Genomic DNA, 19001 nt, shown 5'->3' with positions numbered 1-19001 from the left:
CAGTCGGCTAAAGTCGGGTTCCTAAAGTTCCATCAGGGTTTTCTGAACAGTTGGAGGCACAAAGGCTCCAAAACAAGCATACACTGACATATGAAATCCAGCAGAACCGAGCTGCATGACAGATGTAACCCAGTAGTCCCAGGATTCATCATCATATTTAATCAGTCACTGATTCATGAGGGATAAGTGATTCAGCAACAGCCGTATACCAGGCAGATTTGGACTTGTTTGTTTGAAATGTCTGCCTGTGATTATATAGTGGAGAGAGCTGTGAGACTCCAACCATATAGTGTTTGCACCAACAAAGAAAAAGACCACTGAGCTAAAAGCTTTTGTAAAGCTGCAGACATGTGTTGGTTCTTACTGAACTTGGAACTACAAGTAACAATTCTACAACATGAGTCGGATAGTAAAATCACTCAGTGCAGGTTTAAGGCTATGCTGTAGATAGTGTCAGAGTGAATTAAAGTGCTGTTTTTCCATTGTGTATCTTTGGCGATAACTGATACATATTGTATTGACAATAAGAAGTTAGAAAAACTTAATTTGGCCTTCTTAAAATCTCTAAAATTGTGTTGTTTACTTGTCATTTTGTGTTTTCTATTTCTGAACATTTGCAAGGTAAATTTGTGACAAAAGGGTTACATCATTAATGCAATGCTCCTTCTTTTTCTTTTCTTCAGGACGCGTCCAAAGGTCCAGTTCAATGGCTATGTCGGCCACGAGAGCTCCAATGGTCAGGCATCGTTTGAAAATCCAATGTATGACACCAACATGAAGCCCACTGAGGCTAAGGCAGTTCGATTTGATACCACACTCAATACAGTCTGCACTGTGGTATAGTCCATCAAACCTGCCACTACTTATAACAGTGGTTCAGTCCAACATCCATGTTGCAGTCTGCAGTGTGGTTTATTCAAAACAGAACAAAAAAGAAAGAACAAACTTAGGATTTGGACTCATCACCATGAGCAGTGTTTGTGTGGCATGCTGGTCCCCTCTCAGCATAACCTGCACAGCTCTACTACACCCCCTACCTGAACAATGGTATCATCCACCTCTAGTCAGCAAGGGATCGGAGTAGACAATGATGCCAACGAATAACACAGTGTCTGTTGTTCAGGAGGTCAATACTTGGACTAGAATTCTATTTAGGCGCTGTTGCAATTCAGACATCATCGAAGTACACAGACAGATGGTAAAAATACTTGAACTCTCTCCAAGAACATGCTCGTCCAGTGTCAGGTGACTTCTGCATAATTTGCCCCATCCTTGCTGTTGAAAGGGCTTTGTATGGCCAGTGTCACATGGCCCTTGAATATTCTTGCTACAAGTCAATAGTGATTTATCCCAATTTAACCCCATACCCCCATGTCAAATTTGCACAGTGGCATAGGCTTACTGACTCTCCTGCTGCAGGCCAGACGGGTTTGACCGATGTGAGGTTCAACCCTTAGGGGAAGCACATAGACTATTCCACGCTTCAGCCCCCTCCAGACGTTGGATGGTTCCTGTCCGTGAACATTAACCATCAGTGCTGGACCAAAAAGCTCCCACTGGACTTCCATCACGTTGGACTTGACATGACTAGACTCTTTGGCATGATGACAGTTTACAGAGTCTGTTTTGATGGAATCCAATATTGATTGTACAGCATGCTCTAAAGTTGACAACCTAGTGCAGTCCAAGCAGTGATGAGATAAACCAGACCAATTCCTTTAAAGGAAATGACACCCTCATTCAGTACTGGACACTGGTTTGAGATCAGTATGAAGAGCAGATTAGTTTAATCTACTTGGAGAGCTGAATGAGTTTTAATAAAGCAGGACAATCACAGAGTTTAGTTGTCAGTTAATAATGGATTTTCAGATGGGTTCCTGTAATTGTCTTTAACTTCTGCCATGATATTGCCTTTTTTGACGACATCTACCCACAGAACATGGCAACTAATTAGGCTAAAACATACCAAATCAAGCTTTTGGAAGCAATGCTTTCCCCAAGTTTGGTGCCAGAACCAGTGGACAAGTTCTAGATGAGTTTTGAACATTTTCAGATATCACTCCCGAGGTACTACACACTTATAGTCAGACAATATAAAACTCCACAGTAGCACTAGGCAGACGGTGCTGAACCAGAAAACCAGACATTTGAGTTTCCCGGTTGGTGTACACTGTGGACGGGTTTCCGAAGACCTGTCTAACACAATCAAAGAGTCAGACAACTGATTCTTGTTCTTGGACTAGCCAGGATTCTGTGCTTGGTGGCTGAACAAGTGGAAGCCTGGAGGCAATAAGCTGTCAGGATCGTCGACTGCTGCAATCAGCTGTGGCCAAATCCAGGAAATAATTTGTCTTCTCATAACTCTGGTCGGGACTATCAGTCAAGTGATGACTGATTTCTTTTCTACGTTATACTCTCCAGCCACAAAATCTGAAATAGATGAACTGAATAACAGACAGACTGGTTGACTGACAGAAATCGGACGGACGGACACAGACAACAGGACAGTTAGACACCTCTGTCAGTCGTGCTGGAAAAGAGAGACAAGGACATGTTGCTGTGGAAACAGAGGCAAATATCTGTCTCTTATTGTCTCTTCTGGCATTTTTCTTCAGTGAAGATATTGATGAACAAACTCATATGTTCAAAAACCCAGTGGCCCCATGGGACTTCCCAAACCACTGCTGCTGGGGACCCTAAAATATAAACTTTATATAAACCGCACAAATTTTGCACTAGTGTGTTTTTCTGACTGGGTTATGAAAAAATGAATAATTTTTGGGTCTGAAATGGGTTTGAAAAAATGAGTCATTCAAAAAGAGAATTTTATTCAAAAACTTCTATCTTTAAAAAGATGACAAAAATGACTAATTACAGGGTTACAGAGTGTTTGTATATACACATTTATATTTCACACTCCCTGTTAGCAGAAGGTGTGACCACATGCTATACTGTTGTTTATTTTGTTGCCATGACAACATGCTAGCCAACCAGAAAGTTGGGAACAGTTTACCTGTGGACCTCCAAGCAAGAACGGAAATGGTATCACGTAGAGATTTCCTGCCATTTTTAGAACAGCAGCTCTTTCTGAAAGCTCATACTGAATACTGTGACCACATAATTCATAATACGCAGAAAGGTTCCAGTGAAAAATTGGTACCAACTGTGACGTTTAGTTACAGATTGTTCTCTGTATGGTAAAGTAAATTGTGCACAGTTTTAGATATTTTAAAACTAATTAAATAGTAGTGAAGCTCACTTTACCAGCTGATCACGTGTAGTAGACAGTTTAAGTTTTCAGAAACACCATGTGACTGTTTCTCTAACCCTCTCTAAAAAGATGTGTCAAATTTTCCTTTCAGCTCACATTATCGTGTACCTTTTTGACATACTGCATATCCAATGCACCTGATGTTATTTGCACACACCTTTTTAAAGAGCACACAACTAATGTGCAATCAGTTTGAGAATCGGTCACATAAGGCAGAGAACAAACAGACACAGTATGAAGACAACATGCACAATTATTGTTGTCGACAGTTGTCGTCCCCTGAGCCCCCCCTCCCCTGAATTGTTTGAGAAATACCTCGTGTGCAGAGAGTAAGTTACATCCTGCTTATCAATGCTGGAACCTCACTGCAACAAATACACAAGCTTAGCGAGTGCAACCTAGTCCGCTTTTTCCCTGGTATTTTGAGTCAAAATGTCCCTCTAACACCCGTGAGTCTGCAGGATCCAAGAGAATTTTGTAGTTTCAAATCACTTACCAAGCTTGTTATTTCTCGCAGTGTCCTCTCAAAATACTTTTATTTTTCGAAAGATGCTGCACTTGGTTTAGATCACAGATGTAACTGCTTTCAGTGTGTGTCTCTCAGTGTCTTCAAGCCCATTTGCTGTTTCACACTCCATGCACAACATTCTGACATTAGGTTTATACATCAGACATTTGCTTTAAGCTGCATGATTTTTATGGTCCACAAAGAAAATTTCATTTATGTTTCCATTCAACCTCGACTCATAGTATTGTCATATATTATATTTACACACAGTAAATCAAAAATCCATTCATTCGCACATAATTTCCCAAATGGTGAGCAGAATGCACGAGGGTCCAATGAATAAAAACATACAAAATGAGAATTTTACCCATTAAACATGTTATACTACAGTTTTACATTCTAGAGAAAAGGCTAATTTCACTGAAATTCATGGGTTTTCCTAAGAACTCAAATACTGAAAAGAAATAAAAACACATTTGGCATGAGAAGTTTGTCACATCCACCTGTTCTGAGACAAATGAGCCTGAATTAACAAGCAAATGGCAGTCTCCGTTTACATTTTCAGCTCGTTTAATTGAAACTGACTCTTCCCCCAGACGTGAATGCTGCAAATGAAATGTCCTGAAACAATGGTGATTATGTGTGGACGCGTGACTACAGGATATTGTTGGGTTTGTAATGTCCATTGTCATCCTGTCATTTATAGCCTCGGTGTCAGGGTCGAGACCAGGCAGCTAGAAAAACTAGCAGTGTGGTGCACAGAAAACATGGATGTGCAGATGTGAGTAGTAGCTAAAATACTCTCAATAGCTCCACAAGACAGAAGACACACATTCAGAATCTCTTCACAGAAATAAACAAGACATCTGTAAACAACAGTAGAGCATCTGCTCCTAAGATCACGAGCCTCCTCGCTTTTTATTGCAAGAATGCACCCCGTGCCTGTATTTTAATTGATTTAATTAATTCAGTTATGATTTCCTATGGAGTCGAGAGCGCATAATAGAGCGTGGAAATTAGAAACCGCAAGGTTTCCACAGGCATAATAAAAGGTCTAGTTTTTAACAATTAATGACAGAGATCTGATCTCCTAGTGTGTCTGAAAGAGAGAATTCAGACGCCACGTCGTCTCTGTTTATTCTAGCATGTCTCAATCAGAACCAAAACACAGGGGTTGGATTTCACATCTCGTGTTACCCGCTGAAATGCAGCCAAATCCAAAGTGGCTTTTGGTACAAATACCGAGCTTACAGTAGAATTCTAAATTTGGTACAATACTTCTGTAAGCTCTCATGGAGCCTAAATGAGCTCCAGATTTCCTCCCCTACTAACCCCTCACCGTATCCCTCAGTAACCAGCTGTGTGGTGACAGATGTCATCTCCCGTTTTGACTCCAGGTTCTTACAGCAACTGTTTTTACTCACAGGTTTTCCTGTGTATACACAATTCGAGGGCATGATCTCATTATGTCAGCCTAAAGTTAACTTTGTCTTTTTATTACGTGGTCTCCATGCAAGTTGGGTTTTGTACTAATGCAAAAGTATGTCAGTGCGTGAGTGCAATGTGTATATTCATGAGAGGATGAGTTAGTTGTCTTTGTGAATGCACTTCTATACATTTCATTTCCCTGATTCCCAGACTGAATTTAGATTAAAGATGTGCTGACTCATGGTGAAGGTGCAGACAAAATTAGAGTGAACCCAGCTCTGGAATTCATCTAATGTTTATTTGATAGGGGCAGATGCAGTATACTCAGACAATTGCACAACAATTATCACTGCAGCAACTGCTAATTTCCAATTCCTGTCCCTCGAGGGGCTTTTAAATAAGACATAAAAAAGAGTTTAAACTATGCGGTACGTTTTGCTGACCTTATAGAAAGAGCAGTGCAGTTTGCCAGAATGCACATATATTAAAACATATATGCATACAGCCTATATACATACAGTATGTATGTGTGTGTGTGTCTCTCTCTCTATATATACACATATAAATACATATAGGAGGTATATAACATATATATACCTCCATCCCCAACAGCCACCCCCAGACGTTTGCCAAAGTGCTATTTTACAGCTGAATTGAAATAAAATATTTCACATTTTTATTGAGTACACTAAAATTTCTATTACAGAAAAAAGTCCCCAACAGAGTCACAAAAGTAGATCTCCATTGTGGCCAGTTTGAACTTGAAAAGAGAAATCTGAAGATAATTTATATCCCCGACTACTTAATTTACATTAAATGAATGTGAGTGATAAAAATGGGAGGACATGCACTTCTCTATCAGCTCTATCTGTATTTTCTCTTCTGTTTAAATCTGTTCTTGTGGCCCTGACGAGGAAAACATACGGACATGATTGCACAATTTAAAACATTCGTACTGAAGCCATGAGCTGGCAGTGATCGCAGATCTTCTAACAAATATTTATGATATAATATAAGATCCTCATTTGGAATAGCTGTGGCTGCTTTCAGTTGGAAAGGCACTTAGGAGACTGTACATATGGTGGCTTACAGTGACATTAAAAGTGATTTAAAGCAGTTTTAGTATGCCCCCTCAATCGACCTTTTCAAAATGAGACGTGTGATGTTTTGCTGAATATGACACATCCCAACTCCAAGAGGCTTGGAAAATTTGAGTAACGTTCTGTTCACTCCAGACCTTTGGGGGGGTTTTGGTGTTTTTTGGGGGGGGTACAATTTGGGCAAAAGTTCCAACATCCTTCATATGGCATTGTCAGCAGCTCTATCTATTTAAAAAGAGCGACAACTGGCTACAAGTTAAAAAAAACAAACAAACAATAAAAGTACCCACTAAATTTTAAAATGCCAAGGCTGTTCCTGCTTCTTCACTTTTCACACTTTGTGAAGAAGTTTCCACATCTGTCCCTTACTTTCTCTAAAGTGGTATTGTCAGCAGTCCTTGTTGAAACAAAGAGGCCCTGGTTGCTGTGAGCTTAAAAAAATACAGGCTAAATCTGTAAATGTCACATTGCCTTTTCACACAGTCTTACACAGCACAGACACCCAGTATTAAATGCAGAATAGATTCAATGCAGATATGATGTATCTCAATTACATAAAATTACTATCCGCTCAGATAGGACCTGTGTCATACATGTGTTCATATGTGGCTTAGGGACCATATTAATCTGCCGATTCCACCATGGAATTTTTATACATACTGGAGCTTTATTGCCAGATGGAAATTTGACCTTCCTGTATGTGTCTCTCTGTGTGTGTCTGCACTATTCTTGGACAATCCTTGCCTTCTTTCCATACACATACACACATACACTGTATATGTTGGTTTGGTTTTAGTTTGTCAGTGTAATCAAATTTAAATATTAAGTACTCTAGTTCACAATGAGACTTTGCTGCATCTTCTTCTCAACAGTTTGGGTTGGACAAACTTCTCATGCCATACATTCAGCATTAGAGCTTTGATGGAAATCTGCAAATTGGTGTATCTGAATCGAACATGAGTCGACTGAAGCCCTGCTTCATCCATCAGTACAGAGGATGAATAACTCTCATTTTAGCACATGGCTGCTTGTATATCTGGACACCACATGCATCAGTGCTGCATTCACCTGTTACAGTGAAGGAATCAGCAACGTATATCGACATGCAGTAAATGACTATTGCTCACAAACATGTACTAAATAAACATTTCATGTTTTGTAGTCCCAAATGGCAAAGACTTATGTTGACAAATGGCTGATCATTACCATCAAGCTGCCTCCATCATTTCTGTTATTGTTTTCAGCATCATAACACCATTTTCATCACTGTCATCATCCAACGTCATCATCATGTGCTGCTGAACTTGAAGTAGGTGCAAAAGAAAAAAACATTTTTGTACAGAAATCTATTTTTTATGGAGAATTTGTAAAAAAAACAAATTATTAAACATGCTGTACTTTTTATGATTAATGATGTAGGTACAAAAAAAATCTTGTTCATTAAAGTCAATGTTTTTACTGTTACACGCCATGTAAAAATCTATGGTTCAAACTGAGTATCGGATATCAAAATCTCATATGATCTCTTTTTTTCCATTATGGCTGCTTTTACACAGGAACAGAAAAGTTTGTGGGACCCAGAGTTAATTTTTTTCATGCTGGAGAGACACTTATCTCTGGGTCGCATCGGCAAAAAAAAAAAAAATATATATATATATATATATGTAATGTTATTCACAGTCTAAAACACTTCCAAGTTTGCAACTTGGGCCCGACATAGTATGCATTTCTTTTGAACATTAAACTTTTTAAGCATTTGTGCTTAAAAATGAAAAATATGGTATGATGTAGTGATACAAAGAAAACTTTTGGGTTGCTTCTGATGTGGCAGCTGTGCCGAAAGAGCTTCTTGAGAATTGGCAATTCTTCACTTTAAACTATTTTTTAACTCGCATTTCTGAAATTGATTTTAGATACACTTTTTATTTAATGTTGAACAAAAAATAAACACCAGATGTTAGTGTCATAATGTCATAAACAGTATTTACTGAATGGGTTAAAATGAAACTTCCTTTAGAAGACAGTGTTCTTGTGTAACAGCAGCCCTGTGTGGCTGATCCTAATGTCTGTATCTGGGAGAGGGATGACTTTCACAGGCACAAAAGATTTTGGAAGAATATGACCCCTTTACGGCCCAAAATCTGACCCCATGTCTTTCTCAGCAAGGTGGGATCTCCTTGCTTAGACAGTATGGGCTTGGAGTGGAAAATAAAATTGTGGTATATTTAGTTAGCATTAGCAAGTCGGCAACAGTTTTGGAGGCTCCTGTCTCGACTGGCAAAACGAGACTGGTGCTGTAAGTTTTGAACTACAGGATGGAAAGTGGCATTTTCTGCCCTCCTGGCAGATCATGAAGGGAGAAATCTAATAGAGTGTTATATTGAGGTTGAATAACAGTATGTGAATGCAGCCTCACAACCTGCTGTTAAAGATACTCACAGTTTATCTATCAGATATTTTGAAGACATTATTTGAGAATAAAGTTTTTGATACAATAACTCCTGTTGTGTTCCAATGTTTTTGTTAACTGCTTTCATGGTTTATGAACTCGTCTTTAGTCGGATTTTGTTTGGTCGAATATAGTCATTTACAAGTTCCAGCTACTACTGATCTTGCATAATACGCTGCCTCCGATCAAATGCATGTTGGGGTAGACTACTGATCGTAAGGGATGGACAGATGGACAAATGCACTGAAATACAGGTTTGTTGTACATGTTGCTATACCAACTAGCTGCTTATTTTTGAGTATAGTGGATTCAGAAGGACGCTTCACTTTTTGTTCGTATTAGTTTGCATTTATATGTAATTTAACTGCAGATCAATCTACTAAATAATCTGTACAATGACAAAGTCAAATATGTTTTCAATTTTTTTGCACACTTATTAACCGTTTAAAACTGAACTCTCTCATTTTGAAAAGTATTCAGCCCTTCAGGTGCATCCTGAAGGGCTGAATTATCCTTCAGATGGGTCTAAAACTTGACTAAAGTCTATCTCTGGCAAAATAAATTCATAGGACATTGTCTGGAAAGGCACATTCGTGTGTATATATTCAGGTCTGGACAAAATTGAAGTCACAAAATAAATTGCAGTGAGGCACATACTGGCACAAGGGTATAGGGCCATTTCTGAAGCCTTCACTGTTCACAAGAGCATAGTTGCCTTAGTAATTGTGGAATTTAAGAAGTTTTAAAACTCAGTAACCCAGCAAAAAGGTTTTTGGTCAGGGAGGAGACCAAGAACCAGACAATCACTCTAACAGAGCTTCAGAGGTCCTCTGCAGAGATCGGAGAACCTGCCAGAGGGACCATTTCAGCAGCACTTCATCACAGCTCTACAGTGGAGTATCTCGAAAAGCCACTCTTGGGTAAAAGATGAATGACAGCCCACTTGAAGCTTGCCAAAGTTTAAAGGACTCAAAACATGGGGCAAAGTGGTTTTTGGTCTGATGGCAAAATAACAGAGCTCTTTGGGCAGAACTCCCAGCACTATGTGTGCTGAACACCAGGCACAGTTCATCACCTGGGTAATAATATCCCTACAGTGAAGCATGGTTGTGACAGCAACATGATATGAGGGTGTTTTATCAGCAGCAGGGGCTGGGAGTCTGCTCAGTACTGAGGGAGGCATGAATAGAGCAGGCAGGTCAGTCAAGAAAGTTCAGAGTTCATGCAACCTGAGGCTCTGACAGCTGTTCACCTACCAGCACAGCAATGGCCTGAAATATAGACACCACCGTTCAAAAGTTTGGGATCACTTAGAAATGTCCTTAATTTTGAAAGAAAAGCAGTCTTTTCAATGACGATAACATTAAATTAATCACAAATACAGTGTAGACATCGTTAATGAATGACTATTCTCGCTAGAAACGGCTGATTTTTGGTGGAATATCTCCATAGAGGTACAGAGGCCCATTTCCAGCAACCGTCACTCCTGTGTTCTAATGCTACATTGTGTTAGCTAATCAGGTTGAAACGCTAATTGATGAATAGGAAACCCTTGTGCACTTATGTCAGCACATGAATGAAAGTGTGAGTTTTCATGGAAAACATGAAATTGCCTGGGTGACCCCAAACTTTTGAACAGCAGTGTATAACCAAGATAATCCTGGTGTGGCTTCAGCGAACGTTTCTGACTGTCCTGGAGTGACCAGCCACAGTCCAGACTGAAACCCCAGAGAACATCAGTGAAAAGGTGTGACGATGGACGTCCACAGATGCCTGTCATGTCAAAGCACCCTGTATAAAGTAGTGACTTAATGGTCTGAATATTCATATGAATAGGTTTTCAGCTTCTTATGTTTTATATTTGCAAAAATGTCTCACTTTCCTTGCCGTTATGGATTGTAGAGTGTAGCTTGACGGGCAAAAATGTGAATTATCTATTTTGAAAAAGTGAAGGTTAATACTGTACAATAAAAATCCTGTGCAAGTTGATCAGGAGCACCGTAATCTTTAATCACTGATAATCATTAAGCAAAGGGTGTGTTAAAAAAAAGCTTTGTTTGCTCAAAGCGAGTGTGAAGTAGAGCACATGAATGTCAGTTGCAGCTTATTAACTCCAGCGATCAGAGTAGATTATCTCACTTATTGCAATGTGTAATATTGTGTTGTAGCATATTCTTCAAATATTAGCACTTTGTCGTCCTTAGAATGAAAGTCTGGATGTCTGGGACTTTTTGGGACTGTTTCCATGGCTACATATGTTGGTCAGAAATTTTGGGAGCAGCCAGTCGTATCTCTGAGAAAGTGAATATACGTAATATACAAGTGAAGAGATTCCATCAATGACTGATATGAAACCAGATCAGGAGAGAGCAGCACAACCAGTCAGCCGCAGCGTGTGGGTGGTTTGAACCACAGGGCAGGATGATGAGTTGAAACAGCTGAAACTTTATTTCGACAGCACCTCACAAAACAAGGTTACAAGCTGGTTTATGGCGTAATGCAAGAGTTGAACAAGAGATTAAAGGTGAGGAGATGAATAAAATACACAGAGCAAGAAATAAAACAACTAATTAAAGCAAATAATTACAAGTACAATGAAATAAAACAGAGTCAAATAGAGAAGACCTGCTGGATGCATAAAACAAAAGCTCGCACTGACAATAGCCTTAAGGAATTAATAGAGGCCAATTCATTATCAACCCCACTGCTTGTCTATTGCACTCATGTGGACACATTTTATTTAAATGTGTTTTAAAATGGGAATCCCATATTTTTTCAAAGATGCAACTGAATCTAATAATGTACATTTAAGTGTAAAAGCATGCATGTAAGGAATACTTTGATTTTATTCTGAGGGAGCCACAACAAAGGCAGTATTTTCAGTTTGAATATTTTAACCAGATGCTTTTGTAGCCCCCAAAAAGGTGTCAAAATATGGAGTGCAGAATGCATGTGGAAATGCAGTATGTTTTTTTTTTTTTTTATGTTCGTCAAACTCTCAACTAGATGAATTATCAGCCCACTATCTCACTTGAACCTGTTTTATGGCTCTTATGTTGTTTTCTCCCGATTAGATCTTTGCTTGTGCTGTATCTACTCTCAGAAGTACGTCACTTTGGATAAAAGTGTCTGTAGGTCGTTACTGAAAGTGAGAATCAGTTCTCAACTAACTTACATGTCTGATTTTTAAAAAATAAATGAAAATGTAGAATTATATAATGACAAAGATCATACTACTATTTGAAAGACCAAGATTTTGGCTGCACATTGACATTTAAAAAAAAAAAATCTGATTTTTACATAACTGTGTTCCAAGTGATGGTTAGAGAACCAAATAGAACTACTTCGATTTACTTAGGAGTTTTCAGTTACCATTATTCCTGTTATGGGCTGGCATCTAAGACATTCAAATATAGAAATGCTATTTTCTAAGCTAAAGAAAACTGATGAAGGACGAACCCCACTGAGAAAGAAACATCACCAATTAGCTACCACAAAGTATAATGTGCCACAACAAAATAGCAGGCTGAAACTCCACATGGGGAGATGGAAGGGTAGACAAAGCACTGGTGCTGTGGGAGTGCAACAAGTGCTAAAAACTCTAAAATATCAGTATTAGTGGTAGAAATAGCTAACACCTTAGGTGCCAATGTCAGACAGGTCTGCGGTGCATTAGAGTGCAGTCAGAACACGAACAGTATAGTTTGCTCTTTTGAAGTGCTATCAAGTGTGTCAATATACTTTTTCAGCTGAGTGGCAGCCATAGCCAACAAATATTAGGCTAAAAGATAAACTCCAGTCATGGACTCAACAAAGTTGGCCACTCAGAATGGTGCTGAGCTACTTACTGATGTCAGTGAAACCTATCTATAGCCTATTCCACTCCCAGTTCTGTAGCTGTAGCCACCTGGCAATACTGGGGGGGGGGGAGCTAACTTGTCTGTGACCGTTTGAACTAAGCAAAACGGTAAGTTATTTGAATGTAAAATATTTAGTCACATACACAACAAAAAGGGGTTTCAACAATGTTAAAACATTTCCTTACTACCATTTTAGACAACGCACCCCTTTGGTGCCTTCATGGCCGCATGGGAACACTGTCTTTCCACAGGTGAAGTGTGTTGAACCGTGATGAACCGTAAATATTTCCGCTTGATATCAACATGCCCTACTTCTCACTTCAGTGAAAGCCCAGCGGTGACCGGCCTTTGGTGTTTTGTGAGTAGAACATTTATTTATTTCCTTACATGGGCATATTCTGTTGTTCGGTTGATGTGAGTGGAATTTGTACATGGCATCAATCTGCATGTGTCTGCTTTCGTTGTTAATGGAGCTGAATTGTGGATAAGTGATGTTATTATTGGGGTCACTCCAAGCATTTATCTTCTGCTTTCTGGTGCTGCTGTTGTGTAATCTGTTTAGTAATTCCTTCTGATTTCTCTCGTTCGCCTAAATCTCTCTGTGAGCCTAGTTTCATTTTTGTGGAAACCTGAGGCCTTCTGAAAAGCTTTAGGCCCAGACAGATGCCAACAGTGCTGTTAATTCTACAAAGCAGAGTCCATGTTCACGTCTAAAATTCTACATTTACTGCTGCTAGTTATCCATGCTTGCACATAACTGATTTGATTGCCTATTATTTTTTTCTGGACAAAGTTTCCACATTTTTCTGAGATGGTGCAGAATTGAAGCTCAGTGTGTATTAGGGGTGTGTTGGTTCTTCATTTCATTTTAGTGCGCTTTAAATGAATTAATTGTGATTTTCCTCCACACCTAACTTTACCTTGCTCATGCAAGCACAGAACTCAGTATTTATCATGATATAATTTATCTAGACTGTAATTTGTAGGAAAATCTGTTAAGTCTCAACTAAAATAGAGACTTGAGACATGATTAGGATGTGCACTCTCAATCTTGCTAGTTGATGTGGTGTATCAGCACATTTCACTCATTTATTCCCCCCCTCAAATGCTTCAGATGCTTGTCTCGTTTGTGAGTTCAGTGGTACACTGAGGACTGTTAGACACAGTAAACCCCCAGTGCGAGACTGCCCCTTGCAATGTTTCAACTCTAAAGAAAATATGCAGTGATTATGATAACCCACTACCCTGTATAAGGACCCTTCAGAAAACCTACCAGTTGCTCAGTTGTTTTCACAGTTACCTGCAATGAGGTCATACTCAATCAACCTAACACAGGGGAGCTAATTATTACCAAGAAGCAGGGCTTTTATCCACCAGCCAAAACATAAATCAGTGACATTAAGACAATTACTTTCTCATACCACCACCTCAAGCAAAGAAATACTGTGGGAATACAAATTCCATCTCTGATGATAGTCTGCTAATATATTACTGTGACTTATGATTGGAAATATGAGATGCATCATCCACTAATTAAAAAACAACAGTTTTGATTAATTAATAAATAGCTGCTGTCAGTGTAATTTCTAATGCAACACCTTTGCCGGTGCCATTAGTACGCTTTTGGCAGTTTTTCACATCATTTTCATGTAAACAGCTTGACAGTTTTTCCTAAACAACTGCAGAGAGAAAGAAAGTCTTTAGACTAATGCATCGTTTAAGAAAACAATGGTGATGTTTTGACAGGTAGTGGTGGATCATTTGCCTGCTGCTGTGGGATTTAACACTACCGGTGCTTCTTTATAGCCTAATTTAGGTTTAGAATGTCTTAGCACTCTTATTTTTATTTGTCCTACATTTATTTCTATTATTGTTTAAGTCGGCTCTGAGCACATGTGGAGTTTGGGAGACACATGGTCTTTGTTGATGCTTTATTAAACTGATCCGATGACTCAAAATTGGTTTCTGTCTGTTGAAACAGAGTGAAAGATAGAGGGAGACAGTCTGTAACATGCTCACAATTCCATTCATTTCCACATGCATGATTGCACACATGTGGTCTCCTTCTCACACACACATGGCTACACACACTGATGCACTGCATCTATTGCATTCCCCAGGTTTTGTAATACTTCTGCCTTTCATCTTGGTTCCATTTTATACACCAGCACTGTCTTAAATGGATTACATTTCAGACAGCGAGAATGTTTCTATCATCTCATTGATTTGGTAAGGATGTCACTTAATTGGAATTATTTTTCTGCTTTGTGTTTAAAAATAATAATTAGCACAACAATAGATTAAAGGATAAAGAAAAAAGATGTGACATTAAAAAAACTCACATGAGCTTGCATGTTGTCACAGTGACCTGGCTGAAGCAGATGATACAGAAGCTTTTTTTTTTCAGTCTTTGTCATGGTTGTCTCCCCTCGTCTACACACATTGCTCATTTACTCTCCCAATCATTAAATCGTTACCTGTGGTAGTCATCCATCCTTATTTGTGTCAGTGCTTCCATGTTTCATAATATCATTTTCACATATTAAACTTCAAGACTGATGTGTTGCTGATTACCACACCAATTGGTTCACTTTATTACTCGTAATACTGCACAGACATAGGACCTCAGTAAAGCTCTAAAAAAAAGAAAATGACATATACTGAAAGACAAAGAGATGTGATACCTTTGAAAAATGTGAACACAGACAATCAAGTTATAAGTCTCAGACGTAATCAATACCACATAGATAATAAACTGTACGACCAAGATTTCTTTAATTGGAGATTCTCTTTTACTAATTAAGTGAGTCCATTATTGGTGTGATATTCAATAGCAGTTTCCAGATCGTGTGCATCTATAACACTGCCATCAGTAATGGAGAAAGTGAGTGGGTGAGATTAAGTATGTAGGGCAGGGCAGTATGTACCCATTTGCTCCATAGCGGTCAGTTCTGAAAGGTAAGACAATAATTAGTTCTGGCAAAACCACATCTTGTAACTTTGTAATCTTTGATGAAGGTAACTTTTATTTTGTAGTTTTTAATAATTGTGTCTAAAACTTGTCATTTTAACTCTTAAGGGTTTAGCTGTAATGGACAAACCCCAACAACAACAGTAGCGGATACCTGCAATTCCTGTGTGTTTCATGCCGTTAAACTCAGCATCAGTTTTTGTGTTTTCCAAATGCAAATCTCCTCTAATTGCACTGGATTTCGCTCAGTTATCATCATAATGCAGACTATGCAATCTTGGTAGACAGATAGGACCAACTGTGTTTGTTTGCAGTATTGTGGATGGGAAGGGGAAAAGATGAACAGGAAGACTGTTTAGTTTTGTCGAAATGGGGTCAATGTGTGTCAGGAATTATCATAATGTCCATCATCACTGTAGTGGCTAACAACCGTACTCATATTTTCACAGCAGTAGAAAATGAGTCAAGAAGATAAGTTGATTTTCTAGCTATAATTTACACTAACTCTTTTACCATGAATTGCAGCTCATGCGCCCAGCCAAACACTGAAAATATGCTAAATGTGCAATGTTTATGACAAGCATTTAAAAACAATTGACCAAAAATTCTTCACGGAGACATCTAAAATGCATTTAGACAACTAAAAGTTAAAAAAGGTCTAATGTGCTGAAATTTAAGACTAACAACATTTAGAACATACAGTATTGTGATCAGTATCACTGAATTCATGATGTTTTGCAATCCAACCTTTGACCATCGTTGTCTTAAAAGCTAAGTAAAATGCACAATGCTTATATGCTTTTCTTCATATGTGCCCCATAGGCGGCTTTGGTTGCCTTTTACTGTGTCACACAACATGGGATAAAGAAGAGAATTTGTCATCCATGAAGCTCATATTCCCTCAGGTCTATCAGTTCAGGCCATTATCAGTCTAATATCATATAGTCTTGGGAGGCTTTAAGTGACTGTGAAAAACCGTAAACAAGAGTGAGCCAGTCTGACTCATTATCAGGGAAGGTGCTCCAGCATCGGTCCCCCGATAACATCACAGATTAGGCCCCTCGCTGCTCAGGGTTTAATCTTTGGCAGACAGTTGTTGATTTAACAGCAGAACTTTATCACCACGTGGTTTGCTGTCACAGAATTTCATTATTATTGGTTTCAATGGAGAGTTTGAGTATCACATCTAAATGCTGCTTCAGGGGGCCTTTCACACTGCCAAAAAACATATCTTGGGGAAACACTGAAATGCTATTATGTACTTATTGTATTGGCCAATCGCCTAAAATGGGAAATGGCAATGGATTTTGGCATCATTGCAGGGATTGGGGCATGATTATCATTTTGGCATCATCCATGGCTGGCAGCCCAAGTGAATCATTTTCCCTCTTTTGCTCTTCCGCTCTCTTTGTGTATATGTGTGTGTTTGCGTTTCTGTGACAAGGAATGGAAAGTCAGGATTTCTGTCGGGCAAATGCCTCCCGAGTCTCCTCTCATCTTCCACTCTCCTGCTCTCCTCTGTCTTGTTGCTCTGTCTTTTTTCTGCCTGGGTCTTTGCTCCTCTCTGGTCTCTTTTTCTCTCCCTGGTTGTCTGAATGAGGGCGCTGGATATTCAGCTCGGTCATGGTGGATATTCAACATGGCAACGAGTTAGGGGAACGCACACAGACACAGTCACACAGAGTTTTGTCCTCGAGATAACCAGTTGCACTGCACAACCAAAAGTTAAGATGACGCACCTGCTGTGTGTGTTTGAGTGGAGGAGCTGGAGAAACAAATAGAAAAGCAAAGTGAAGCACCGTAAAAGAGTAAAGATGTGCAAGCAGGTCTGTGAGGCAGTTTATAGCAGGGATGCCACAATACCAGAAAGTTGCCAGTCTCTACCAATACCACTGAAAACGTATAATTCGATAAACAATGATTTCAGATATTTTCGACATCACCACTTTTATTTAAGAAAAATAGAACTTACATTTTTCTTGTTTTAAACCATGTTGTGTAGGGAAAAAACAATAAAAGAGATTGACTTACTTAGTTTTTGTGATATATTTTAGTTGGCTATGTGTTTATTGGTCTATTTTTCATCTGTTTCTCCTGCTTAGCATCCTCCTCACGCTGATTCCATGAAAATCCCATTAGGAAAACTGCTAACTTGCTAACACATGCACGACTATATGTTGGCAGGCTGAATGGTAATGTGTACTGATGTTATAAGCAGCACCCAGCTCACATTATGGACTAATGTTAAATTAGCCTAAACTAGCTGAGTTAGTCTTTGTGAATGTTGCGTGTGGAACATTGGTACAACAGATGTGTCTGTCACAGTCCACAAACAGTAACGAGACTACTTCAGGATGTGAACATTGTGACGGAGGGCTGTTAATGTAAAGTAACAAATGAAACTCTCTCAGCTTGAATTCTATGTACAGATTAGGATGTCGGTATTTTAGTTTGAGGGATTTTCTTCATGTGTTCTAAATGGAAGACTGCTTGCATTCTGACAATTGGTGGCTATCATTCATAGCTTGCCCCTGATCAGGTTCCGTATCTCCATACATGACTTTTTTTTTTCACAAATTGTAGCTGACCTGTTGCTCCATCTGCACTATCCATTGTCATTCTACACGAATCATTATCTCCAGTAGTTCAGCTTTACTTTCAATATCTCTGGTACCACAGAAAACAAATACCGCATTTGTTCAAATTGCAATGTGAACATTCACCAGTTGCCAAGTTAAGGATTTACCAGATTTAATAGAATTCATCCTGAATAGGGCTTGAATTTGTGCAGCATTGGTTCATCTAATAGCTGTCAAGATATTTCATATACAACCTTGTGGTGGTGATATAGTTGGAATATCACCATCGTCATCAGGATTCATCCTCTGGGGATCAAAATTTTCTGCGCAGAATTTAGGCTGTGCTTCATTAATTATTTCAGTGGTGATCTGACTGACAGATTAGTAGCCATGCTGCTCACAAGACTAAAATTAGAGTAAAGAGCCAGGTTAAAGAAACAAACAAACATGTAATCAGGCAGAGAAGAAATGGGGAAAAAGGTTAGTACAAAAACAAAGGAGGAAAAGGTGTGTTTATCCTGACTGGGCCACAAATACATACACAAATATCCCCAGCAAGTGAGCAGGGCATTAGCAGTTGGCAGCTCTAATAAGTAACTTTGTATTGGAGCTTTCTGTGTGAAATGAATTTCAGAGTCTTTGGGGTGTGTGTATATGTGTGTGTGTGCATGTATGCGCTGTGTGGGTGTCAGGTGTCGTACCCAGGAATCTGTAGAGGTTATTATGACCTACACACACGCACAGTTGTCAGATCATGAGTTTTGTGATAGTGTGGAAGTCCACTGTAATAGAATCTGAAGAGACAGAGACAAACAGAGATTTATAAGTGTATGTC

General features: G+C 39.0%; 1 protein-coding gene across 1 annotated transcript in view; it reads left to right on the top strand.

Annotated features, from left to right (window-relative positions):
- Positions 1-8805, top strand: part of LOC110949783 (CUB and sushi domain-containing protein 1) — a 329068-nt gene extending 320263 nt beyond the window's left edge. Inside the window, 1 exon segment of the mRNA XM_051944856.1 lies at positions 684-8805. Within this exon segment, the coding sequence (XP_051800816.1) occupies positions 684-843 (160 nt within the window). The 3' untranslated portion in view covers positions 844-8805.
- Positions 8806-19001: the final 10196 nt, after the last annotated feature.

This window comes from Acanthochromis polyacanthus, chromosome 2, assembly GCF_021347895.1.
Source record: "Acanthochromis polyacanthus isolate Apoly-LR-REF ecotype Palm Island chromosome 2, KAUST_Apoly_ChrSc, whole genome shotgun sequence".
NCBI classification, from domain to species: domain Eukaryota; kingdom Metazoa; phylum Chordata; class Actinopteri; family Pomacentridae; genus Acanthochromis; species Acanthochromis polyacanthus.
This window is presented reverse-complemented; position numbering and strand designations above follow the sequence as displayed.